This window comes from Mustela putorius, unplaced genomic scaffold, assembly GCF_011764305.1.
Source record: "Mustela putorius furo isolate JIRA1106 unplaced genomic scaffold, ASM1176430v1.1 tig00003972_pilon_pilon_pilon, whole genome shotgun sequence".
NCBI classification, from domain to species: Eukaryota; Metazoa; Chordata; class Mammalia; order Carnivora; family Mustelidae; genus Mustela; species Mustela putorius.
Window position 1 is genome coordinate 21,523,323 of NW_025422115.1, and position 27,117 is coordinate 21,550,439.

Sequence of the window (27,117 nt, forward strand, 5' to 3'; positions counted from 1 at the left end):
GACTCCCCGAGAACACCCAGGGAACGTCACTGGCTGCCCACGAGAAGGGCCGACACAGAGCCCGCGCTCACCAGGGCTTCTTCACCTGTTGGTTCAAGGTTGTCTGAAGGTGGGTTTGCTTGTGGTTTCCTGAAGCATTCTGGGGCGGGGGGGGGGGCGAGGGGAGAGCACTCAGACCCGGTCTTGCGTACGCAAAGGAACTTGGACTTGTAGAGATCTACCCCGAAAGGCCGGGTGACCTACAGCTGACCCACCAGCACGGCAAAGTAGAAGCCAGACCACCATCCAGATAAAACAGGTTAAAAACCCCTGGAATGCAAATCAAGTATTTTTTGCTACTATAAACCAGGTCACAAGTTTCCATTCATCCTTTGCTTAAGGAGCTGACCATCCAAAATACGAGACATGTTTTAATATGCCCATTTTTATCACTGTCCCTTTTTAAACCTATGAGGGCCTTCCCATTTCTGCCCTTCTGGAAGGCGAGCGTCCAGGGCGGGCAGTGCTCTGCGTGCCCTTCACAACCAGGTCTGGGCAATGCTCCGGTTTCAAATGCCAGCAAAAGGCCCATCGGGAGAGGCTGTGGGTACGGACCCACTTCTCATCTCTCTGATTTTGTTCTCATTTAGTTCAGGGTCAGCGTCCAGGAAGTTCAGCGTTGACACAGGCAAGGTGCTGCCACCCAGCCACAAAGGCCACGGCCAGCGTGGAAGCAGGTGCACTTGAACTCTGCTTCACGGCCAGCAGGTCACCAACCAAGGGTGACATTTTCAAAGACCCTTCTGTCTCCAATTATTTGATCTTCTGGTGAAGAGAGAAGTTGGCCAAAGGCTTTTAGAGGCTTGAATAGATGATCCAAAGAAAATACTGCATTTAGGTGTCAAGAGAGCCAGCAGGTGTCTAGCCAAGAAGTCACACATTTATATGGACAATCTGGAGTCCAACACAGAGTGTGAATCCCAGTAACCTGGTCCCTGGATCTCTTTAAAGTGGTCCAAAGATTTGAGTTGGGTCTCACCTGTTTTTCTTCTCTGATAAAGGGCTGGGTTCGGTATTTGCCTGTTTGGTTAAGTGGGAATGAATGAGCCCTGCCAATGCCAGGCCTGGTGTGGGCTCATGGGCCAAGCTGCCTTAGGGGAGCTCGGCGCAGGTGAGAGCTGGCGCTTGGTAAACAATCAGACAGACGTGTCGCTGAGTACCAGGTGGGGATGTGCAAAGCAGGAGCACAGTCCTGGGCTGTACGTGGGGTGGGGCTGAACCTGGTCGGGGTCAGAACCGAGATCTCTGGGATCCAAAGGTGAGATCTTGGGGATCCATGGGGGGAGTCAGCAGGAATTCCAGGCAAAGGAAAGAGGGAGTCTGGCCTGGATGGAATTGGGGGAGCAGTTTGGTTGGGAGCCTAGACGGTGGGAGCGGCGAGCCAGGCCCAGAGTCCCGGTCTTCAGCACGCTGAGTGCACAGGGAAGGGGTTGAGGTGGTCGATGACGGGTAGCGGGGACAGAGGGGAGAGTCCCTGAGATGGGGTCCCGGACATCTTGGGGAGACAGGGTGGACCCGGTCCCACGTCTGTGGCCTTGAGAAGTGGGCGAGGGCGCTGCCAGTGTGTCGTGGCCTCAAACACCAGCACAGAGCAGGGTGGCAGGAGAGAGCGAGGCTGAGGGTGTGAAGGACAGTGACCCCGTTGGGGACCACAGAGAGGGGATGCTCGCCAGGCTACAGGATATTTGCTCCCGGCCTGGGGAGGCTGCACAGGGACTGCCGTTCCAGATCACCAGGGACTTGCTGCGGGAGAGGGTGAGGGTTGTGCACGCAGGTGGGGGAGGGGGCACAGGTGCGGACACGGGCGCAGGTGCGGACGTGACAGAGGCGTGGCGGTGATGCAGCTGTGGACGCGAGGCGAGGTAGGAGCAGGGGTGGGTAGGAGGAGGAGAGAGGTGGAGGTGGCTGGGGGAGCGGGAACACACCAGGAGGACGAAGGCACGTGGAGCAAGCAGGAGGGGCTGGGTGAAGAAGAGGGTGACCCGTCAGCCGTGCCCTGGCTGCAGAGCAGGGAGAGGCCAGTGGGACGTGGTAACAGGGAACCTCGGGGGACCTCTGTGGTGTGAGGTGCAAATGCAGGGGCCCGGGAGGCGCAGGAGTGAGCCCACCATGAACGTGATGGGAGTTTCATGGGCCAGGGAGGGTGGGCGTCGTGCGGGGGTTCATTTTTCCTTAGGACACCTGAGTGTGCTCAAGACGGGCAGGTGGGGGCAGGCTGGGTGCGAGCGACAGGCTGGCGGGAGGGGGAGGGGGAGGGGACACGAGGAGGTAGAACAGGGAGGCGGGTGGCAGGCAGAGTCCCCACGGGGGCTCAGACCTCAGATGGGGGCGGGGGTGGTGTGGGGGTGGGAGAGATTCCTCCGGAAAACCATGGAAAGTGGTGTTTTAGGACATCGTCAGTGAAAAGACAAATCTGGTCCAGGCTGGCTCTGTCATTTTTATATCTGTCCTGGGGCGCTCATCTCTCTTCTGAGTGTACCCTGCAAGCCTGTGCCTGCGGACGGAGAAGCCGGGGAGCTGCGGGAGGACGGCCGGAACTCGGGTCCCAGCTCCGTCCCGGGGGGCAAGACGCGGGAATGTGGAGGAAGGTCTGAACAGCTCGTAGTGCCCCGTCCGGAAGAACTCCAGTCTGACCACCCGCCTGCCAAGCACGGGGACTGGTCAGTACGAGCAGATCTCAGATACCCCATGGGATATACTCACCCTAAACAAGTATCCGTTGCTCATCCGAAATTCAAAGTTAGCTGGGCAGCCCTGATTTTATCTGGCAGCTCAGAAGCAAGGAACCGGCTGTCTGGTACCCAGAGGAGCATTCACGTCAAGCACTGGGGCTGGGATCCAGACATAGGGGATTTAAGAACGAGGATGTCGTGTTCTGTTTGTTTTCGCCGTATGGCCGTATGGTTTCCGGTCATGCCCTTCAGTTCAAAGACTCTCGTAGGACAGGAATGGAGAACGTAAGAGATTGCGTCCGTAAGAGTTAGGTCTGTCCCCTCGTGGAACAGACCCTTTCACAGGAAAGACGGGACACAGGCCCTTTTTGTTCTAACCTGGGAACCCACGTCTGCTCCCCTAAGGCCAGCGATAAAGACTGTGATGCCCACAGTGGCCCCAAAGGACAGAGGTCCACATCCTAACTCCCCAAACCTGTGACTATAAGCTCATGTGAAACAAAGGTCTGTGACGATCTAATTAGGTTAAGGGTCTCAAGATGACATCATCTCAGATTTTTCAGGCACTATCTCCAGGGACAAGCGTCCTTGGAAAGAAGAGGAGAGACAAGAGGGAGGAAGGCTGGAGGGAGGTGTCCACAAGCCAAGAGAAGCCTGGAGCCACCAGCAGGAAGAGGCAGGAGAGCATCTCCCCAGAACCTTCAGAGGGAGCACAAGCTCTTCTGACACCTTGAGTTAGGACTTCCAGGCCCCAGAGCTAAGAGAGAGTGAGCCTCTGTTGCTCTAAAGCCACTCAGTTTGTGGCCACCACCACAGCAGCCCCAGGACCTTTACAGGCACCAGCCAGGTTCAGGCAACAGCCTGCTGGCTTAAGAGGGGGCAGCCTTCTGCCTCGTGAGCCAGCCCCGCCAGGAGCCCCCGTGACGGGTATGTGGAGTCCACCAGGGGGCGCTCTGCAGCTCAAACTGGTGCAGGAGCCACTGCGCCCACTGGGCCAGGGACCACTCCCACCCCTAGCCGGGAGGGGTGCAAAAACGGATCTCAAAACCTGCCTGAAGTGGTGGGGGAGGCCACAGAGTGGGCCCAGCACACACTGGTGTGTCCCCTGCACGGTAACACTCAGCGCCCAGGCCGTGATCCCAAGAAAATCACTCAGATTAGAACCGAGGTTGTTGAAAACGAGTTACCGTCTTCCTGGACTGCTTCTTTTCGGACGGCCAGCTTTCTCTTGCTTCTTCTCACTTTCCCCGAGGCAGCCGGCTTTCCTGGCCCCGCGCCACACTTCGCCGAGTGTCTCTGCATGTTACTCTGTTGGAGGAATGACACAGGGCACACAGCGGGTCAGCAGCATGGACAGAATGCCATTTAGAATCCCACGGGTAAAGTCCCAGCCATTGGAAAGCAGGGAAACCTGCGCCGGGTATATTCATCCATTCATCCTTCCTTCCTTTCTTTCTTCCTTGATACTTATTTACTCTAAATTGAGAGAGCGAGCAAGTGCGTGCGAGTGGGGACAGGAGTGGAGAGAGAGGGACAAGTGGACACGACACAGGACTCGATCCCATGACCCTGGGATCACGACCTAAGCCAAAATCAAGAGTGGGAAACTCAACTGACTGAGCCACCAGGTGCCCAATGCCTGGTCTATTCTTGTACAAAAAAGGTGGCTTTTAAAAAAGGGGACCCCTCTGTTGTGTTTAGGTCTAGCCAAAAGTGAGCTTATTTTATATATATATATATATATTTATAAAATCTATTTATAAATATATACAGGAGTCCATGAGAAGACATTTATTCTTCTGGAATCTGTCTACTCTCCCAAGTGAGGCTTGATGTGGAACCAGAAACTGAACAGACTGTCAGTTTTGAGAAAATCCGTCACACCCCATGTGAGTGCCACTGCCCCGCCAGGCCCTCTCCCGACCTACCGTGCGTGGAGTTACTGAATGTACACACGACACTCAGAATCAAGAGGGAAGTCACAGGTTTCCCGGTCAAGACTATGAACGATGTATTCTCACACAGGAACACCCACAATGACGTAAGCTAGAAATCTTTCACTGTTTGGGAAGTTCACACGGGAAGTGAGATCCTGGTGACAGGGCAGTCCACTGGCCAGTGAAATAACACCTCCCACCTAACTCCCCCCTCCACCCCGGCTTCAGTGTGGTGCTCTGCCGGACTGTCCTGGATTTTATGGGTAGAAGGGGAAGGACTCATGTGCAAGAGGAGAGGGTTGGTGCCGGTTATTGAAACGTCTTCCATTTTGGGTTGGGAGACCATGGCCCAAGGGTCAAATCCAGTCGGCCAACTGTTTTTGAAAAACAAGTTTTCTGGGGGTACCTGGGTGGCTCAGTGCGTTAAGTGTCGCCTTTGGCTCAGGTCATGATCCCGGGGTCCTGGGATCCAGTCCTGGGATCCAGTCCCCGCTCAGCGGGGAGCCTGCTTCTACCTATGCCTCTGCTGCTCCCCCCGCTTCTGCTCTCTCTCTCTCTCTCTCGCTCTTAAATAAATAAAAGATATATATATATATATGAAATTTTCTGGAACACTGCCATGTCTATTCATTTATGAATTGTCCGCCTGTGGATGTTTTTCTGTTACAGTGGTAGCTGGGTCAGAAACCGGTTTGCGAAGCTGTCCTGGCCCCTACAGGAGAAACTTTGCCAGTCCCTGACTTAGATGCTGATTCTGCACAAACAAAGCCTTCTGGGACCAAGGATTCTTTGGAGGATATGACGATCGCTGTGTCCTCTTCCCCAGCAAAGCCCGTGCTTGTGTCCACAAACACACAGTCTCCCTCCCAATTCACGAACCTCATGGCTGGTGGCTCTGGATGTCGGATTTGGAGTAATGAACAACCCGAACCACACCCAGCCCCTGCAAGGTAATTCGCTAAGATATTAAATAAGCTGAGAGGGCAACGAGGTTATTTAGGACCCGGGGCAGAGTAATAGGACAGACAGCCGTGTCAGAGGACTGCTTCTCAAGAGAGGAGGGACCCGCCATTTGGAGTCCAGAGCTGGGTTCCTCCCTGGGGCGGAAGGACGCCCACAGCCCTGTGACATATTCTGGTGTGGAAACCGCTGCGTGATGAGGAGTGGCAGCTGGTGAACGATGTACTTGCTAAAAATTAAATTGGATTCAAGTATCCAGATATATACATATTTATTTTTAAAGACCTCATATTTTAGGGCAGTTTTAGGTTCAGAGCGTAACGGAGCGGGAGACATAGTAAGATTTCCCTTATGCTCCCTGCCCCCACACACGCACAGCCTCCCCCACGATCCGCGCCCCCACCAGAATGGGGGGTACTTTTGTTACAACCGATGAACCTACGTGAACACATCAAAGTCACCCAAAGCCCGCAGTTTGCACCGGGGTTCACGCTCGGTGTTGTTCGTTCCGTGGGTGCGGAAGATGTCCGATGACCGTGTCCATCATTCTGCACCCACACATTAGCTGTGCTGCCCTCAGACTCCCCCGTGTTCCACCGGCTCATCCCTTCCTCCCAATCCATGGAAGCCACCGTCTTGTTACTGTGTCCATTGTTCTGCCTTTTCCAGAATGCCCTACAGTTGGAATCGTAGAGTGCCAGCCCTTTTCCCTTAGTAGTAAGCGTTTAAGGTTTCTCCACGTCTGCAAGGTTTGGTGGCTCATTTCTTTGCAGCCCCGAATATTCTTCCATTGTCTGGATGGACCCGTTTATCCACTCACTTGCTGAAGAACATCCTTGTGGCTTCCAGCTTTGGGTGATTATGAATAAAGCAGCTATAGACATCCAGGAACAGGTTTTTATGTGGATGTAAGTTTTCTACTCCTTTGGGTGAACAGGAGTGTGACTGCTGCACGGTATGGTAAGAGTTCGTTAAATTTAGAAGAAATCACCAAACTGTCTTCCGACAGTGCTGCACCAAACTGTCTTCCAAAATGACTGCGCCATTTTGCACGCCCACCGGCAAGGCCCACGCACACCTGCTGCTCCCCGTCCGGGCCAGTGGCTGGTGTCCTCAGCGCTCTGGATGTGGGCCATTTTTGATAGGTGTGTGATGGGGTCTTGTTTTATGTGCATTTCCGAAAGGTATATGACGTGGAGCATGTCTCATGCATTCATTTCACACCCATACACCTTTGGTGAAGCGTCTGTAAAAGTTCTTGCCCATTTTTTAATTGGGTTGTGTGTTTTCTTAGGGTTGTGTGTGTGTATTTTTTTTTAAGATTTTATTTATTTATTTGACAGACAGAGATCATAAGTAGGCAGAAAGACAGGCAGAGAGAGAGAGGATGAAGCAGGCTCCCCACTGAGCAAAGAGCCTGAAGGGCTCGATCTCAGGACCCTGGGATCATGACCTGAGCCGAAGGCAGAGGCTTTAACCCACTGAGCCAGTCAGGCGCCCCTTAGGGTTGTGTTTTAAGAATTCTTTGTGCATTCTGGATCTCCATCCTGTATCAGATGTGAATTCTGCACAACTTTCTTCCCTGTCTGGAGCTGGTCTTCTTAAGTCAGAGGTCGTGCATCTTAGTGGAGGCCGGCTTCTGCGAGATTTCTGTCGTGGATGGCGCTTTTGGTGTCATCTCTGAGAAGTCCCCGCCCTACCCTCGATTTTCTCATTATCTTCAGAAGTTTTATAGTATTGCATTTGACATTTCGGTCTGTGATCCATTTTGAATTAATTTTAGGGAAGGGTGTCAGGTCTCTTTCTGGATTTTTTTTTTCATGCAGATTCGAGTTCTTCCTGCACCATCAGCTGAAAAGACGGTATTTTCTCCACGGCGCTGTCTTTGCTCCTTTGTTGGAGATCTCAGCGGACTCGGGAGGTGTGGGTCTGTGTCTGGGCTCTCTGTCCCACGGACGTGTGTGTCTGTTCTGTCACCAGCACACAGTGCCGTGATCACTCCGGCTTCACGGTGATCTCGAAGGCGGGCAGATCCGTCTGCAGCTTTGTTGTCCTTAGGTCCTGCGTTGGCGATGCTCGTTTTTTTGTCTCCCCACGTAAATCTAAAACCATTCTGCTGGTAGTGGCAAAATAATGTGCTGAGATTTTTTTTTTTTTTTTAGATTTATTTATTTTGGGAGGACACGGGAGGGGCAGGGTCGGGGGAGACTCTCAAGCAGGGTCCCCGCTGAGCACGGATTCCAGGGACCCTGAGATCACGATCCGAGCCGACGTCAAGAGCCGCTCACCTGACTGAGCCACTGGGTGTCCCTAAAGCGCAGGGGTTTTGAAAGGAATCGCATGAATCTGTAGATCAAGTTCTAAAGGACTGACACTGGGACATTGTTTTCTTATCCATAAACATGGCCCGTTCTTCTCCATTTATAAGGCCTTCCTTCGATCTCATTCATCAGAGCACTTTTCTCCATTGTAGCAATTCTTTGCTGTTCTTTCATAGAATTTCTCTCTCTCTGCTCACCTTTTTTTTTTTTAAAGATTTTATTTATTTATTTGACAGACAGAGATCACAAGTAGGCAGAGAAGCAGGCAGAGAGAGAGAGAGAGAGAGGAGGAAGCAGGCTTCCTGCTGAGCAGAGAGCCCGATGTGGGGCTCGATCCCAGAACCCTGGGATCATGACCTGAGCCGAAGGCAGAGGCTTTAACCCGCTGAGCCACTCAGGCGCCCCTTACGGTTGTGTTTTAAGAGCTCTTTGTGCATTCTGGATCTCCCTCCTGTATCAGACGTGAATTCTGCACAACTTTTCTCCCTGTCCATCCAGGCGCCCCTCTCGGCTCACCTCCCGTTACTCGCCCGGTCTCGTGTGCTGTCGACTGTATCCAAGCGCGCCTTCAGCGTGTCCTTCAGGCTGTTTTAAATTCCAGGTGGTTCCGACGCCCCTGCCATGCCTGGTTTCGCTGTTCTGTCTCTCCAGATTGTGACTTTTTTGGGGGGATGCCTCGTCATGCTTTCCTGATAGCTGGACTTGACGCCCAGGGGAAAGGAACTGCTGTAAACAGGGCTTTGGTAAGCGGAGGGGAGATGGGGGGAGGGGGCATGTTCTGCAGCCCCGGAGCGGGTCTCACTGTGTCCGTGAACCGAGCCTCTGGACCGTGAACCTCACAAGAGTTTCTTGGCTTTATTTTCCACCGCAGGTGCTACCCGATGGCTCTCGTGGGCTGGAGTCGGGGGTCTCCCTTCCACTGGGACACTTAGCTCTGATGGTATCCCAGCGGATTAGGCTCTGGTGAGCTGGTTTCCCCAGAGGGAGACCTTGGTAAGGAGAACAGAATGTTCTGGAATGGTTGAGATCCCTTCTTCCCCTTCCTCCTGCTGGAAGGAAGCAGACGGAGATTCTTCTTCTGATTGTTCACTGCGGGAGCCTGGTCCGGCTCCTGGTGGTAAGACTCGCAGTGCTGGGGCGCCTCTGTGAGCGGGCTGCAGTTTCTAACTCTCAGGTGGTCGCCCTGAGCCTCCAACAAGTCCTCAATCACCGTTCAGGTCTCCCTGCCCCTGCACTGGTTCCCGTGGAGGCCTCTACCTGGGAGTCCCCGCTCTGGGCGGCCTCGACTTTGTTCACCTGTCTGTCTCCATTCTCCGGGCCGGCGCTTGGCCCCGTGTCCTCCCCTCTCCTACAGATCCTACAAGAGTTAATTTTTCAATCTATTCAGGTGTTTACTTGTTGTCAGGACAGAGTGGGAACTTCCAAATGGAACCGAAAATGGATTAATTTTTTTAACAGTTTTATTGAGATTTAATTCATACACCATACAAGTCATCTTTAACTTAAATTGTGTAGCTCAATGGTTTATTCCTAGCATTGTAAAACCATCACCACCATCAATCTGAGAACATTTCCGAAAGAAACCCTAAGCCCTTAAGGGTCACTCTCCATGTTCCCTCCCCCAGCCCCTGGCAACCACTAAGCTACTTTCTGTCTGAATATTCTGGACATTTCCTAAAAAGGAGTCATGGAATATATGGCTTCTCTTAAGGTTTACCACGTTATTGGGTGCATACGTACCTCATTCCTTTTCATGGCTGTGTAATATTCCGCTGCATGGATGTACAGTGTTCTGTCCATTCATCAGTTGACGCACATGCCAGTAGTTTCCACTTTTTGGGGTTGTTTGTGAATGCTATGGCTATGAATTTTGTGTACAAGTTTCTGTGTGGTCCTGTGTTTTCAGTTCTTTTTAGCATATGCTTAGGAGTGGAACGGCTGAATCGTATGCTAACTTTATGTTTCACTTTTTGGGAAACTAGGCGACTGTCTTCCAAGGTGGTGTCACCATTTTCAAATCCCACCGGGGCTATAAGAGGGATTCGATTTTTTTCACACCTTTTGTCATCTGTCTCCTTTGACTGTAGACCCCTCAAGGCTGGCCGTAGGTGTTCCTACTGTGATTCTGCTCTGCATTTCCCAAGCCTCATTTCACATGCTCACAGGCTATTTGTAGGTCTTGTTTGAAGAAATGTCTGTTTAGGCCCTTTGCTGATTTTTCACTGGGTATTTGTCTCTTCATCTTGAAGCTGTAAGAGGTCTTTGACGTAGGCACACCTCAGTTTACCATACTCTGCTTTACTGCACTTTTAGGAACTGCATTTTTTTACAAGTGAAAAGTCCGTAGCAGTCTTGCACCGAGCAAGTTTACAGACAGTATTTACACTTTGGTGATTCTCATGATATTGCAAAATTTTCACTGTTATTGTGTTTGTTATGGTGATCTGGGATCAGCGATTATAACTTGCCGAAAGCTCAAAGGATGGTTCGCATTTTTTAGCCGTAAAGTATTTTTAAATTAAGGTCTATGCTTTTTTAAAGACGTAATGCCACTGCATACTTAACGGACCACAGCACAGCATCAACGTCAACTTTCACATGCAACGGAAAACCAAACATTCCTTCAGCTCACTTTATCATGACATGTGCTCTACTGTGGAACTGAAGCCCACGCTCTTTCCAAGGCACGCCCGTATTCTAGAAGCAAGTCCAAATGCACTTCCTTGAACGCAGGAAGAATATGTTCCGAGGAATTCTATGAGGTGGACTCATTCTTTCTCTGTTTCCTGGTTCTTCACACTGAAATGCAGATTCTTTACACTGCTGACTCTTTACAGTGTTAACTCGGTATGAACGCGTCTATGTTTGGAGCATTGCCACTGCTTGTATTCGAAATTCTGAACTTGAGTATTAATGCTCTGGAATTACCCAGAAACACACAAAGGGAAAAGAGAAAGCTTTCTCCCCATGAACAGGGTCAACTTCAGATCATTCAGACACTTTTACAAAAGCTAGCCGGGAGCACATACACGGTCTAGGGATCTGGTCCATCATCTGGGCTGGTTTTTCAAAGGCCACAAATTCTTCCACACTCTTCCTTTCAAAAAAACCCACCACCCCCCACTCTCGAATGTGGGCTGGACTTACTGATTTGTTTCTAATGAATACAGGTAATGGGTCACTTTTAAAACTAGCTGACAAAGGGCCCAGTGGCTTCCCCCTCACTCTCTCCCCCTTGCTGGGGGTGGTGAGGAACAGCCCAATGGAGAGGTCCATGTGGTGAGGAACTAAGCCTCCTACCAACAGTCAGGGGAGGGCACCATCTTGGAAGTGGAGCTTTAGGCCCCGCCAGGCCTTGGATGAGGCGGCCCCCAGTGGACAATAACCAGACTGTAACCTCATGAGAGATGCTGAGCCAGATCCACCCAGCCAAGCCCCTCTCAAATTCCTGCCCCACAGAAAATGTGCGGTAATACACGTCTGTTGTTTTTTTAAGCCACTACGTTTTGAGATAACTTGTTAGATGGTGACAGATAATGAATACAGCGCCTAAAAAATAAATAAATGGAGGACTAAAGGTACTTTTTTTTTAAAGGTATTTCTTAAAGAATTACCAACAACACTTTTCTAAGAACGTCTCTGAGATGTGCTGAAACCTGCATCCTCTCTGTGAAGCAGCCTAAATCTAATTCACAGGAACAATGTTAACATGTTACGCCGAAAGCAGGCGTCCTCGCAGGTTCTGGGGAGTATGAGAGTTCCCTAAAACGATCTGCAAGATTTTCTTTGCAGAACTGTCTTTTTTTTTTTTTTTTTTCTTTTCTCGGAAGGGGAGACCACACTTTCATAAGATTTTCAAGAGCTCGGTGACTCCGAAAAGCTAAGAACCACTTCCCCCTGGCAGGACAGATGCTGCCTTCAGCCCTGGCGAGTTTCTATAATTGGGTTTAAACTCCCCGGGTTTCAGCGCCTGTGAAACAGAGGAACCTCTTCGAGGAGGATTTACTGGGACTTAAGTAAGCTTACCCAGCGGGAGAAGCCTTTGCCACACTTGGGGCATCCGTAAACGGCCGGGATGAAACTGGCATCGTGGTATTTCTTGAAGTGCGCGTTTAGCAACTGCTTCTGCCGGAAACATTTACTGCACGAGAGGCAGGTGAATGGCTTCTCCCCCGTGTGGGTGCGGATGTGAACGGTCATATGACGTTCCTGGGAGGGAAGCCGAGGGAGACAAGCTGCTGAGCAACACACGTAGACATTTTCATCCTTGATGTTATTTTATACTTTCCCTCCCTCCCCAGCGAGGAGCGCATGGTGAGGAAAAACGGCGGCGCACACCCTGTCAGGGCGGCATTCCTAGGGTGGAGCACAGCCTGCCCCACCAGGAACCAGACTTGCCCGTATCCCCACTGCCAGGCCACCAGCGAGCTCCCAGCAGGTCCCACAGCCCCTCGTGGCCTGTAGTGGAACATTCCTTGGGGAGCGAAATGATAATCACTGGGACAAATCTTACTACCTATTTAAAAGCATAAAAGTGATCAAAGCTGTTCTCAGTGAGGAAATAACCAGAATTTTTAACTAAGATTTACATGAGTATATAATTGGGAGAAGCAGGACACAGATACATATAAAGTCAAGCAAAAGACCCATTTTATGTTTTATTTTAAATGCCATGGTCTCGCAGAGACGACACATGCCCACTTCTAGGTTCCTGTTTGAAACCGAACTGTGTTTCTCCAAGGCTCTCTCTTATGAGTTCTCTGTTCCCCGCACGCCTTTCCTCGCACCCTCCTTCCCGGACAGTGTGGCCCCGGAGGGACGGAGCGACCCTGCCCCGGGAGGAGGGCGTGAGGAAGGGCGCATGGGGAAGACGGGCCTTTCTGGATTCCATTCCAGCCCAGTCCACTGACCTATCTTGTACTTGGAGGGCATCTTTTACCTACATGAATGATTTTGTAAAATAGTGGACTGATCGGTCATCTGGCAAATCTCAGTTTATTGAGTAATGCAGAGCTTCCAACTGTTGACACATTTCAGGAAGCTCTATGAAGAAATGCTTCCTTAAAATCGCTCCAGTCTCGTTAGAAAAGTCTTCAGTGTTAGCAAGCTGTCAAGCTCCCAGTGGTGGAAATACAAATTTCTAATTGTGTATTTCCTCTTGACAGCTGAAATCAGATCTTTGGCAACACATTTTCCTGGAAGTGATGGACTCGTTTTATTTACTTTCAGAAAAAGGGCAGAGTGTTGCCAAACGTCTGAGACGGAAGAGGCGAGTCTGTCGCTCGTGTTTTCAAGTGGGAGCAGTGGTCCAGGGAAGAAGGGGCCCAGGCTAGTTGGGCTGGCAACTCGGACAACCCGCTGGGCACTTTGCTCTCCCCTGCCGCTGGGTTTCGGGAGACCGCAAAGAGAAAGCATGCACGGGGAGGGAGGAACGGAGGAAGAGAGATTTCTGGAGCAGACGCCTCGCTGAGCGTGGAGCCCGACTTGGGGCTCGATTCCACGACCCTGAGATCATGACCTGAGCTGAAACCAAGAGTCGGACGCCTCACCGACTGGGCCACCCAGGCGCCCCTCTCAACCATACTTTTAAGAATCGTCGCTTTGACATGTTGGCCCACGGCTGCTTTCTGGTTATTCTGAAAGAACAACTGTTCAGTATTTTCACGGCGACAGAGGATGGCCTGCAACACTCCCGTCTTGCACACACCACGGCCTCCCTCCGCCTCCCCGAATCGCCTGGGACCTCGTACCTGCTTGCAGGCGTAACTGCAGTGTTCACACTTGAACCTCTTCTCGTTCTTGTGAGTCTTCTGGTGCTGAATGAGGGCGTAGCGTTCATGGAAGGCCGCAGAGCAGCAGCGACACTTCATCTCCGTGGCCTTGTACGTGTGCAGGTTGCGCAGGTGGACACCTGAAACAGAAGGGCGGGCGCTGAAACCGTGTGATTTCTGCTGGCTGCTCTCCTGAGCCCTGTGTTGGCGCTTCTCCGTCTTAGCACTGCTGGCCCCGGGAGCTGGTTTCTTCTTGGGGGAGCTGTCCTGGGCACTGTGGCGAGTTCAGCGGCGTCCCTGACCCAGTAGATACCAGCAGCACCTTTTTCCCCAGTTGTGACAGCCAGAAGGTCTCCAGGGCTTCTGCCTCCCGGGGAATGAAATCCTTCCATGCTGGGCACTGCTCAGAAGGCACCTTGTCCTGGCAGGTCCACGGATCACCCCTGCACTAGGCAGGGAGGTCCCGCGGAAGCTGCGGCACAGCAGACCCAACGTGGTCACTGAACCAAGTGCTCTGAGAACCTGATCACGGTGTAGGTGGGTTTTCAGGATAATGTTAAGGCAGTTTTGCATAACAAAGATAGGACCTCTCTAACCTAACTTAAAAAAAAAATTGAGATGTTCTGTTAGAAGTCGATGCCCTGCTTTCTTCCTCTGTTGTCACTGACCTAGGACGTGTAGTGAGGTCTGATTGGCCGTACTTCAGAATAATTTCTACCGAACTGAGTCTCACACATGGTGGTTTGTGGCCCTTCAGGGGAGAGGCCAAACCCCAACGGACAGCTGGAGGAGGTCCACCTGTGATGTGCTGACCCAGTCACTGGGGAGCCTGACCTCCCTGGCAGGGGCAGTCAGGAAGACTTCCGGAGTTCGCAAAGCCCTCCCCCCCACCGAGATGAGGCATAACCTACATCATTTTGTTGTGCTGGGAACAGACGTGTAGCCCTTGTGCCCTAAAAAGTCCCACTAGGCTGTGTTTTGTGGCATGCTGGTAACTATACTAACGTTGACAGAATGTTCCAGATTTTTAGAAAAAGGTTAAAACTCCAAAAAACCACCCTCACTCTTCCAGAAATGTTCTCAAACTGTGCACCTCATCTCCAGACGTTCTCCGGGTGAATCCGTGACTTGTACCTGTGCTAACATGCTCTGAGTATCACGGTGTTACACGCTTTGGCAAGAGAAGTGAGATCAGGGACAGCGGGAAGCCCAGGATTCCCGGAACGAAGGGGAGAGGCTCATCACTCACCGTCTCTCCCCTGCTGAGCCCTGCCCAGTTTTCCGTGGGGGCAGGATCAAACCCCAACTCCTAAATCTGGCATTCAGCGTCTCTCACGGTGCGTGCCTTTCTCGCTCCGTGCTGTCTCGTGCCATGAAGAGGGTGTCCCATGTCACGACAAGGATGTCGGGGCACAGGCTGGCCCCTTTTACTGCAGTGAGTCCCCTAAGGGGAGGGCTGTTTGGGTTCTCCCTGTCGCAACCTCAGCTCCCAGAACGTTTTAGGGTCACAGGAGGGGTCTAAGAAAGGTCCGCACAGTATCACTCAGGAGAACTTTAAGAGTCAGGCCACCTCTGGGCACCTGGGCCCCTCCTAGCTTAGGGGACCATGGGGCAGTTCACACTGTGTCTCTAAGCTCCTCCATCATCGAAGCCCCTCCACCCTCTGTAAAACCAGGCTCAATGTGGAACAAAACAGTACCGGTGGAAGTCCTTCAAGAGCTAACATACGGGTGACTGACTGCTTAGCAGGTGTACCCGGAAGTGAACAGGCTTAGAGCCACGAGAAACAAGCCACGGAATTGCACTTCTGCCATTTCACCACTAGATGGCACCACAGGACCACTGGGGAAAAAACCCTCTTCGGCAGCGGGTCCTGCAGACCAGGAGCCTGCCCGTCATCAGGCCAGGGCTCCACGACTTTCCAGGCTGTGTCCCTTAAGAGCCAACCAGTACCGTCCCTAAAGGAAGTTCATGAAGCCAGACACTCACGCAGGTCACTCTTCCTTGCGATGACGGTGGCGCAGTGCGGACACTGGTACTTGGGGACATTCTCGCTGTGCTTCTGTACGATGTGTATTTTCAAGGTGCCACTCTGGGTGAAGCGAGCGTGGCACACGTGGCATTCGTACGGCTTCTCGCCTGTGACACGAACGACAAAAGTGACCCTCTGGTGGCTTCGCCCAGCAAACCGGGATCCCCTCCACAGGTCCCTGAAGCTGAAAGCCGTTCTTCATCCCCGAGGCTCCTGTCTCAACCCCTTCCTTGGACATTTAACCACACGACTGGAGCCTGAACATTACGTCAAGCACAGCTTTTGGACAGGGGCTCAGACGGGCGGCTCTCCCGCCATCTGGGAGCTACTGGTCCCCGCCAGCTGCCTGTGCCCACCCAGGTCTACAGAACAGAGACATACACGTAAACACAGTCTTCGTACAAAGAATATACGTAGAGTAAGTGCTACAAATACCATCTAACCCACTAGTCCCACTTCTGGGTATTTAGTGATTTGGAAAGATACATGGCCCCCTGGGTTTCCTGCAATGTGACTGACAACTGACGACTTTACTGAACAACAGTTCAGTAAAGAAGTGGTGCGTATGTATATGTATTTATACATAAAATGGGATATTGCTCAGCCACCAAAGAAGAATGAGATCTTGCCATGTGTGATGACACGGGTGGGCCTAGTGGGGGGTCACAATAAGTGAAAGATTCAGGCAGAGAAAGACACCGTTGGATTTCTCCTAGATGTGGGCTCTCTGGAACAAAACGGACAAAACGGACCCATCGATGCCGAGAACTGGAGGTGGCCAAGGAGAGCGGGGTTGAGGGACCGGCCGACAGGGGAAGGAGACTAAGGGGTATGAAATTTCAATTATAAAATAAACAGGTCACGGGGATGTACAGCTTGGCCCGGGGCGTGTGACTGGAGGTTCTGTGTTCACGTCGTGTGTGTCAGCTTGTGCGGGGGCAGAAGGGGACTTACGATGAGCATTGAGTCAAGTGTGTGACCGGACAGTCCCTCTGTTGTGCCCCCGAAATGAGTGTGTGTGTCCACTACAGGCCCATGAAAAATAACTAAAAAGTAAAGTAAGCGCATGAGGAAACCAGCACGCTTTCTGTTCTGCCTTAAAACAGGAGGGTCAGTGAAGCAGGGGACAGACATCCTCGACGCAGCCCCGGAGGCAGACACTGGACGGTGGTCCGCTCCCCGCCCGCCGTGGGCCCGCCGGGGCTAAGCGCACGCAGAGGGGCTGCGCAACTCCCCAGAAGGGATGGAGATGCCCGCTCTGACGTCTGCGCCTCCCACGGGCCACCAGGAATGTTCTGTCCCGGCTCCCGTGCCACGGGGACGCCGGGCCGAGCCCGCTCGCGCTACCTGAGTGTGTCCTCATGTGCCTCTTCAGCTTGTAGGTGTCCTTGCTGGCGTAGCTGCACAGAAGGCACTGGAAGGGACGCTCCCCCGTGTGTGAGCGGATGTGACGCTTCAGCTTGCTGGCCTGGGAGACAGACGAGGGGACGGGGGACAGTCAACACTTCCGCGTCGTGAGCGCCTCCTGTGAGTCAGCGTCACAGAAGATCTGGAGATCGCTCCGACTGTAACGTCCACGGGGATCGCACGCGCCCAACACGGAGAACCACTCGTGACTTTGTTTCCCCGCACCCGGGGTGATGTTTTCCATCTGATGGGCGCGTCTGGGGTCCTCGGTGGGCGAGGAGCAGCAATTTCGAGAAACTCTCAGACACACCGCATGTTACAAAGGGAAGGCAGAAGTCTGGGGTTCTTGTCTCAGGGGCAGGTGGAGATCCGCACGCAGAGGCCGGAAGACGAATGTTCGCGTAAATAAGGCGGGAGCCTCGAAACAGGGTCTTTGATGGACCAACAACCTCCCCGTGAAGCACTTCACAGAGACGGGCTGTGTGGGCCCTAAATGGCATGAGTATTAGTGTTTCTTTAAAGAAGAAACTTTTTTTTTTTTTTTGACAAAGACCACAAGGAGGCAGAGAGGCACGCAGAGAGAGAGGAGGAAGCAGGCTCCCCGCTGAGCAGAGAGCCCGATGCGGGGCTCGATCCCAGGACCCTGAGATCATGACCTGAGCCAAAGGCAGAGGCTTAACCCACTGAGCCCGCCCAGGTGCCCCAAGAAGAAACTTTTAAGTAAAAGGAAGCAACTTCTAATTTGATTAATTATATACCCCAGGCAATTAATTGAAAGGTAAACTGCATATTCCCTCTGGTTTAATCATTTTTCTTGTCTGTTTGATCACCTCTTAGAACTGTTCTCCTGCACGCTCTTACTGCGGGCCCTTATCTGCCTTCAGCAGAACACGGGGCCACCCTTGGGCGACCGCCGTCAGAGAGCCGGTGTCGGCCCTGGCTGCTATCTCGGGAAAGCTATGCCGGGTCTGGCTCCCGGTATGTGATGAGCGTGCATTAAGCCTGGAGAACATTCCGAGAACCACGCAAGACTCAGATGGAAAACAAGGTGCGGACGGAGAGCTTCAGCTGAGAGTTTTAGAAGCAAAGTGCATGTCTTCGAGTATATGAGAAGGCAAAAGAGAAGATTCTAACAATTATAGCGGGAAATGTTTGGTCCGTGGAGAGAGCAGCACAGGCCGCTGTGGGCAGAGTTGTCCTCCGTGGCTCCCAAGGGAGCAAGCGACGAGGGGTGTTCACGAGCTTTCAGGGGTGTCATCATCAGCCCACAGCTTGGACATATTCCTGCAGGCCCCAGTGTCAAGGGACAGGGCGGGGGGAGCTCAGATGACTACAATGTCCCCTGCCCCTTGCAACAGAGCAGCAGGGCAGGGGCCATGGCAGTGGCCAGGGTCCCTACATCGAGGCCGACCGCTCCTCGGGCTGCGTGTGGACGAGACAAGACGGCTCTCTGCCAACACGCAAGCTTGTGCTGAGAACCCGCAGGACACCAACAAGGGGGCGGTTTGAGTCTCGGAGTCTCGGACAGCTTTGTGCTTTGAAACCTTCCCTGCGTGTTTCATACCCAGCCACCACCTTTCACTCCGATGACAAATAATTTTTAAAAATAGTAATAGTGGGGAAAACAATTCTTGGAACCAAATCCCGACCCCGTCTGCGAGTTTCCCTCATTTACGAAATGGGGTTGCGTCATGTGTGAAATCCCAGCCGTCCCCGTTCACTCCGCTCCCCGCAAGTGTGTGATCCGTCCCCAGATGGGCTCGGACCCAGGACCCAGCGTGCACGGAACGGAGAGCCACGCAGCCCTTCACAGCTCCTCGTAAGGAACCGGCTTGGCAAAGGAAGTGTCGCAGGCGGCTGTCATTTCATTTGGAGCGTGGCTGAGCCACGCGGAAGGTATAAACAAAACGATCTGGTTGAAAGGACCGTAACACACCACCAAGGTTTGAGGAAGGTGGTCTCCCTGTGTCTGAGAGGGGAAACGGGCCACATCGGATTCTTCCCCAAGTTGCCTCGTATCTGTCCGGGTTCCACTGAGGGAAGGCCCGAAGTTGCAGTGAAAACTCTGATTGGTTCTGTGTTCCGTTCGAGCAAACACCCTTGGATTTTGTAGAACAGAGTAAATTCCGTAAAATACCAAATAGGACTTTCTAACACATTGGGGAAACATTTCTCAAGTACAAGTAATTTCATTTGTAAATTTGTACTGTACTTTTGTTAATTGGTATTCAAAGAAAAAAATTCAATTTTCTTTCTTCCTTTTTTTTTTTTTGAGAGAGAGAGATCGTGCAGAACTCGCAAGCAGGGGATGGGTGCAGAGGGAGAGGGAGACGGAGAATCTTAAGCAGACTCCACACCCAGCAGGGCTCCATCACACAACTAAGAGATCGTGACCTGAGCCAAAACCAAGAGCCAGACGCTTGGCCCACGGAGTCAGGTGCCCCTCCAACTTTATTACACCCAGAAAATAGAATCAGTATTACTTCCTGCATAGATTTTGTATGAATAATATCTTTAGGGAAACTTACTTTTGTAAGAGATTCTATTAGTGTTAACTTAACTTTCATGTCCACTTCTTACTAAGAGCACCTTGAAGCTTCAAGCATGTGAATGAACTTACTTCCACGCTGGCGTACTTGCACAGGGAACATTTGAAGGGCTTCTCGTGAGTGTGTTTGTAGCGTCTGTGTCGGACCAGTTCTCCGCTGGTGACGAATGCCATGTCGCAGTCACCGCACTTGTAGGGCCTGGTTCCTGCAAAATCCCACAGTTTATCCTATTAAACAAGACGCAACCACACGTTCTCTGAGGAACTTATAACCTATAAATTAGACTCAGTTTCAGAATGCTTTAAAAATTAAGAAGAGGCCCTCTAAAAATCACAAATACCCCAGACATTTAGGAGAAAACTCTTTGTAACATTTGATGTTTTGAGGCAAAACTGAAGGAAAACTAAATGTTCAACGTGTTATTTTAATATGCCAATAGGTAGATTTCGCATTCATACGTAAACGTTAACACTTATCCTTGATGGGAAACCTCCTTCTCCTCTGGGGTACCTGTGTGGGTATTGACATGATTCCGCAGAAGAGTGACGGTGCGGAAAGCTTTCAGGCAAAGGTGACACATATGCGGCTTTTCAGTGCTGTGGGTTTTCATGTGACGATTAAAACTCGAAATTCTAGAAGAGGTGAACATGCAGCTATCACAGTGGAAGGTTCGCTTTACTTCTGCAAGAAGAAGAAGATAAAGAGTTTGTGTATTTGTAGAAATCTTCCTTGAGATGTTCACATTTCATGGAAACACACTGAAGGAACTTGGCACATCCTTTTTTAAGCATCATGAGCATCATGGGGTGACTCAACAAAACACATTCCATGCAAACAGCACTCAGAAGACCTGGGACAACTCTAGTAACAGACAAAGCAACCTTAAGACAAAATCTGTTACAAGAGACAAACGAAGAGATTATACAACAACAGACCCAATCCGTCACAAAGGTGGAACAATTATAAACATATATATGCACCAAATAACACAGCCCCAAAATACCTGAGGCAAAAAATGGACAGAGCTGAGTGTAGAAAGAAGCACCTCAGTAACAGTGGGAGACTTCAACAACAGAGAAGACAATTAGAGTATCAGCAAGGAAACAGAAGATTTAACGCTATCAACCAGATATGACAGACATCTACGGAACACTTGACTCAACAACAGCCCAACGGACACTCTTTGCAGGTACATACAGAACATTTCTCAGGAAAAACCATGTTTTAGGCCACCAAACAAATACTGATAAATTAAAGGCGCCTGGGTGGCTCAGTCGGTTGCACATCTGTCTGTCTTTGGCTTGGTCATGGTCTCAGAATCCTGAGATCGAGCCCCATGTCGGGGTCCTGGGATTGAGCCCCACCTTGGGCTCCCCACTCAGTGGAGAGTCTGTTTTTCCTTCTCCCTTCCCCCTGCTCATACACACTCTTTCCCTCAAATAAAATAAAATCTTTTTAAAAAAGTCAAAAAATTAAAAAAGCATAGAAATCATATGCTTTCTGACCACGATGACATGAAATCAAGAATCAATAAAAGAAGAAAATCTGACTGTTTTTCTGAAAATAAATAAATTGAAAAAAAAGAAGAAGAAAATTTGGAAAATTCATAAACATGTGGAAATTAAACAACGCAAGTGACCAGTGGGTCAAAGGGGGAATCACAAAGTCACTGTGGAATACTCAGCCGAATGGAAGAGAAACACCACATACCAAAGCCTACAGAGTGCAGTCAAAGCAGTACTCAGAGGGAAACTTTTAGCTGTAAACACCTACACTGAAAAAGCATTTCAGATCAATCACCTAACATTACACCTGGAGGAACTAAACAAATAAGAGAAATCCAAGCCGAAAGCTAGCAGCAGGAAGGAAATCATGAAGATTGGAATGGACATTAGTGAGGTAGAAAACAGGAAAACAACAGAACTGATGGCAGCAGAAGTGGGTTCATTTAAAAGATCATCACTGACAAATCTTCACCTAGACTTGCAACCAAGAAGCAAAAGAGAAAAGTCAAATAAGCAAAATCAGGAAGGGAAGTAGAGACAGGACTATCAACTGTACACAGGGGTAGAGGTTGTAAGAGAGTTCTTTGAACGACTGTATGCCAACGAACCAGATAAACCAGTGAAATGGAAAATTCCTAGAAACACAGAAACTACCGACATTGACTCAAGAAGAAATAGAAAATCTGAATAGATGTTTAGCAAATAAAAAGATTGAATCATGAATCAAACAACTACCCACAAGGAAATCCCCAGGACCAGAAGTCTAATTCTACCAGATGCTTAAAGAAGGAACATCAATCCTTTCCAAAGTTCACACACGAAAAAGGAGGGCTGTTCCTAATTCATCCCATGAAGACAGTGTTAGATACTGAAGCCAAAGTCAGCAAAGGAAAACTAGGGACCAATAAGGCTTATAAATACAAACGGAAAATTTCCAATAGAATACTAGTAAGCCAAACCCAGCCGTTTATTAAAAGGATTATGTACCGAGACCAAGTGGACTTTATCCTAGGAATGGAAGCATGGTTCAACACAGCTAGCCCATCAGCACAACACACCATATAAACAAAAAGAAGAGAAAGAAAAACATCATCATCTCAACAGATTCAGAAAAAGCACCTCACAAATTCCAGCGGCTTTCATGATACGACACCCAACAAACTTGAAATAGAAGGTTAATGGGTTGAGTTGTGATCCCCCCAAAGATGCAATGAAATCCTAATGGCAAATATCCATAACGGTGACCTTACTTGCAAAAATAGGGTCTCTGCAGATGTCCTCAAGCTTCTGATCATATTGGATGAGGGTGGGTATGACTGGTGCCCTTCGAAGAAGAGAAGAAACCCAGGGAGAGACACACAGGGGGAGGGAGGATTTTACGGGACAACAGAGGCACAGTCCAGTGACACATCTATGAGTGGAAAAAAAAAAAAAAGGCTGTGATCGTGACAATGCCAGAAACTAAGAAAAAGCCTGGAACGCTTTCCTTCCTAGAGCCTTCCAACACCAGGATCCCGGACTTCCAGCCTTTGAGACTGTGAAGGAACGCCTTCTATCCTCTAAGCCACCCGATCCGAGGTGTTTGTGGCAGCGGTGAAAGGAAGCAAAACTGAAAAACGGGCAAAGGATTTCTGTAGACCTTTCTCCAGAGAGAACCCATAATGGCCAGAAGCACATGAAAGTAGAACACCTTGAAGTTAACTTCTCACCACCTTCCTATGCCATGATTAGCACCAGGGAAAGGCAAGTCAAAGCCACAGTGGGTTGCTCTTTATGGCCATTAAGACGACTCTAATTTTTTCTTTTAGTGGGGAAGAAGGGCTGGCAAGAGTGTAGAGGCCCGGGAACCTCCCGCACTCCTGGGGGGAGTGTAGGTCGGTGCGGCTGCCGGGGGAACCGGGAAGTCCTTAAACACTGAACAGAGACTGAAACATAGACTGATCACCCGACCCCGGCAAGTCCATTCCACTCCTCCACACACGTCCCAAAGGACAGGAGGACAGTTCGCAAACAACAAGGCGTCTATGCATGCTCCCAGCAGCCCGACTCACGCTGGCTAAGATGCAGACACAGCCCAAATGGTGACGGATGGACAGAAGCGTACACGAAACCCGCGGTGTCCCCACGGCCCACGACCACTCAGGGACGAAGGACCGAAGCGCTGGTGATGCTCAGTGAAGAGGTCTGGACACAGAAGACCATGAACTCTGTGTGTCCGAGACCACGTACGGGTGTGTCCGAGACCACGTACTGTGTGTGTCGAGTCCATTTCAACGAAGCATGCAGAGGTGACTGCTAAGTGGGTACACGTCTCTTACTGCTTTTCTTCAGATTTTATTTGTTGACTTATTTGGGGAGGGCATGAGCAGGAGGGAGGGGCAGAGGCAGAGGGAGAAGCAGACTCCCCACGGAGCAGGGAGCCCAACATGGGGCTCCATCCCAGCACCCCGGGAATCATGACCCGAATCAAAGGCAGACGCTTAACCCACTGAGGCACCCAGGTGTCCCTGCGGCTCACTTTTCTTTGGGGGACGAAAAGCGCCTGGAAGTACTGGGGATGGTTGCACACAATCATGAGTAGATGAAAACTAAAACGACCTGGGGATTGGGAATTCGGGGGCGTGATCTCTTGATTTAAGTACACAGGAAGGGCGATGTAAATGTATATATATCACAGCAAAGACTGCAAACTCAGCTGCCTACTGAAGCCAGAGGCCATGGACCCGAATGAATGACTTGAGCCACACGCAGGGAGAAGCAGCAGTGCGACTTTCGAAACCGGAGTCCCCGCCCGGCCCCGGACACCTGTTGCTGGGAGGAAACAGCCACGTGTGGCCAGAGATGACTTTGTACAAATGAGCTAGAAACTGAGATTTGGGGGGTGAGCTCTCTTGCTTTAGATAAGAGAGAAACTAGTATTTTCCAAAAAGCCAAAAAAAGTAATTTTTGAGGGTCGTGACGCTGTAGGCTGCCGCCACACAACCGTAGTTTTAGTATGACTCGAACTAAGCTTCAAGGTCCTTCCTATCCTGTCCCAATCTCGGTCTCGGAGCACCCACCCGTGGAGCTGCCCACCCTCGCGCTTCCGGAGCTGCCCACGGACCGCTTCCAGCTGCCCGGAGTGGGGATCCCCGGTCTTTACAGTTTCCGAGTCCTCTTCCCTCCCCTCACCTAAACATTCCCTCCTTCCAAGATGCCTCCGCTGCCTTCTGGACGTCACGCCTTCTTCTGGCCCCCCGGCTCTTGCCCTCGCCTCCATCCGGCCTGCGCCACGCCCCCCCACCCGGGGCCGCAAACTGGGGGCGGCTCAGGGACCCCCTTCTCTGTGCCTACACGGAACATTGCAGGAGCGTCTTTACTCTGCTTTAAAAACATTCATGTCCAAGACGCCAGCTCTTTGGGACTGGATTCACAACCTGGAACGTGACTTCAACATTTCTCCCATTTCCTGGCAGCCTGAAAGCGACTAAAAGTCAACCGCAGAAAATCTCAACCACCACCTCGTGCCCCTAAGGAAAAACAGCGGCCCCCTCGTGTCCACCATCTCCTGGGCTACGAACTGGCCTACCCTTCGCCTTTTTTGGTTTTTTTGGCGAGTCGGCTTTGTCAGCGTGTCCTTGACCGGATGCGGGCGTATCTTCCGGTCCTTCCACGTGCAGGTTTGAAATGGTCAGCACGATTTCGTCTCCTCCTCCGTCTCCCGGCGTCGCCTCCACCAGGAACAGCTGTTCTCCCGCCTGGGGCTCGAACCTGCCTTCAGCCCACAGCTGGTCCTCGTCCCGGCCTTTCTCAAGCTAACAAATGAAAGTGAGCCTCTTACACGCGCTCTCTTACATGACATTCGGTTCGACTCTCTGCCTCCATGAAACCACAGAACACAGAGAAAAACACAAGAATTAAAGCAGCACAGAAGATCATCTATGATGCTGACGCCATCATTCTTAGGCATTCAGGGCTCAGGGATCGAAACGGAACAGTTTTTTGAAGCCACAATGCGCCTTGTAGTGTCCTCCTTGGCGTGACTTCTTAAACTCTTAGAAAAGAGCAGGAGGTCTTCCCGGATTTTCCCGGGGCAGCCTTCTTACTGTGTGTAACTGAAACTGCAGCTTAGAGCTCCCTGGTCCCTACCTGACCACGCACAAAGGGCAACCAAGAAAGAAAGTTCAAGTTGTCGGAGTCCCACCCTCTACCCCCACCCCCCAACCCCCCTAATCTGCCCCCCCTTCCACCCCCTCCCCCGAACCCGCCAACTCCCAACCTGCCAACCCCCCCTTCCCCCCCTCCCCCCCCACCCAGGGTCTGTTGCTTCACACCAGCCCTACCTTCAACAATCCAGGGCTTTCTGCCAGGCTCACCACAAACTTGCTCTCTTCGCTGGCCCCGGCCAGGCCGCCTTCCAGAACGTGCAGCTCCATTACCTGCATCTCCTGCAGTGAGTACACTTCCTCCTGGAGGCTGATGGTGACGCATGGCGGGGCCCCCTCGCCCAGCCAGAGCAGGGGCTGCGGCCCGCTGCCCTCCGGCTGGACGGTCCCCTGCACGCCGTCCTGGGGCTGCGGGCTGAGCCAGCTGACTTCTTCAGAGAAGTGCACCGTCTGCAGCGTCAGAATGTGCTTCCCGCTCTCCTCCGTGGTGAGCAGCGGCTCCTGCTCGCGCTCCAGCCCCTTGGCCTGGAGGGGCCTGGAGGGGCACAGGGCCTGCCCATCTCCGGGCCCCGGGGGCTCCCTCCCTCTGCACACTCCGTCTTCCTCCTCCTCTAGTAGGACTTCTGGGACCAGCTCCGGTGCTTTGATTTTGGTAAACTGCCCCGAAGGGACAGAGATCTCAGTCTCTGCCATGGTGACGTGGCCTGTGTGAGAAACCAGAGAGCGGTCCCGGTAGGGCCCAGGGGGGTCGGACCAAGACATGACAAGGTCCTGGACTCCCGGGAGTCGATTCCATCTAGGCCTAGACTAAACAGAGCCTCAACAGAGTTTAGGGGAAGGCAGGAGTTAGTACGGAAGATTCTAGAACTACTAAGTTTGGGCCTGGGTAGGCTTTTGGCAAATGCACATTTCAGGCCTAGCAAGGTGGGGTGCCAGCGGGATCTAGGCCGGTGCACCAGGCTGGGCCAAGGAAGCTGGGGCCTGAGTGGGCTTTCAGCAAATGCACATGCTAGGGCCAGTACTTGCAAGGTGGAGACTGGGCAAACTCTCCACCATTACACAGCTCCAGACAGCGCCATCTGCGCCACGCGGCTGGTGAGCCTCCAGCCTCCAGCTCCTGCAAACTTAGCCCAGCCGGCTTCAGACCCTGCACGCCCACCCTCTGGGCCTGGGGGCGCCCCCACTCCCAGTCCCTCCCTGACCCCATGCCTCCCCGCCAAGCCTGGGACCTCTCTCCTGGGCTCCCCCCGCCAAGTGGGAGCAGCCTGCATTCTGGAGGGCGCTGGAGTCTAGTCCCAGGGGCGGCCCCTCACCCGGGAGGCGTGGCCTGGGCGCCCAGCCCACCCGGTCTTGGTGGTCGCTGCCTCGTGCCGCGTGCTGCCCGGGGCCGCGTGCTGCCCGCCACTGCTTGCAGCTCGTGGGCCGCCTGGGGGCGAGGGTCAAATGCAGCAGTGCGCAAGCGCCGGGCGGGAAAGGTGGGGGGGGGGTCGGCGTGCAAGGGGCGGAGCCAGGGAGAGGGGGCAATGGATGATGGGGGAGCTGAGCGGGGAGGGGCACCCTCAGAGGGAGCTGAGACCTGGGAGGGGTGGCTATGGAGGCGAAATAGGGGGACACCTGCGGCGGGTGCACAGAGACCTGGGAGATGGATGTGGAGGAACTTGTGGAGGGGCACCTGCGTGGGGGGGGGGGCTGGAGGGGGGGATGCAGGAGGAGGGAAGCAGGGCGACTGGCACGGGGCGCTGAGACACGGTGGGAAGCGGGTAGGGGCGCACCTGCGGG

At 52.0% G+C, this 27,117-nt stretch overlaps 1 protein-coding gene across 1 annotated transcript; it reads right to left on the reverse strand.

The window, feature by feature from the left end:
* Positions 1-3,791: 3,791 nt before the first annotated feature.
* On the reverse strand, positions 3,792-26,760 carry CTCFL (CCCTC-binding factor like). Its single transcript, XM_045070725.1, has 10 exons — positions 26,652-26,760; positions 25,516-26,042; positions 24,762-24,981; positions 20,199-20,369; positions 19,760-19,893; positions 17,080-17,200; positions 15,690-15,839; positions 13,680-13,840; positions 11,956-12,138; positions 3,792-4,019 (listed from the first exon to the last, which is right to left on the reverse strand). The coding sequence occupies exons 2-10, from the start codon at positions 26,029-26,031 to the stop codon at positions 3,864-3,866; spliced, it is 1,812 nt and encodes a 603-aa protein (XP_044926660.1). The 5' UTR covers positions 26,032-26,042; positions 26,652-26,760; the 3' UTR covers positions 3,792-3,863.
* Positions 26,761-27,117: the final 357 nt, after the last annotated feature.

What these genes read in the sequence shown, in the direction of transcription:
- CTCFL (XM_045070725.1), bottom strand. Translation starts at nt 26,031, where the DNA reads ATGGCAGAGACTGAGATCTCTGTCCCTTCGGGGCAGTTTACCAAAATC. An exon ending in GCAAGTACGCCAGCGTGGAA is followed by an intron (nt 17,201 to 19,759) that starts GTAAGTTCATTC and finishes TCTGTCTCCCAG; the next exon opens with GCCAGCAAGCTGAAGCGTCA. An exon ending in GCAAAGGCTTCTCCCGCTGG is followed by an intron (nt 4,020 to 11,955) that starts GTAAGCTTACTT and finishes TTCCTCCAACAG; the next exon opens with AGTAACATGCAGAGACACTC.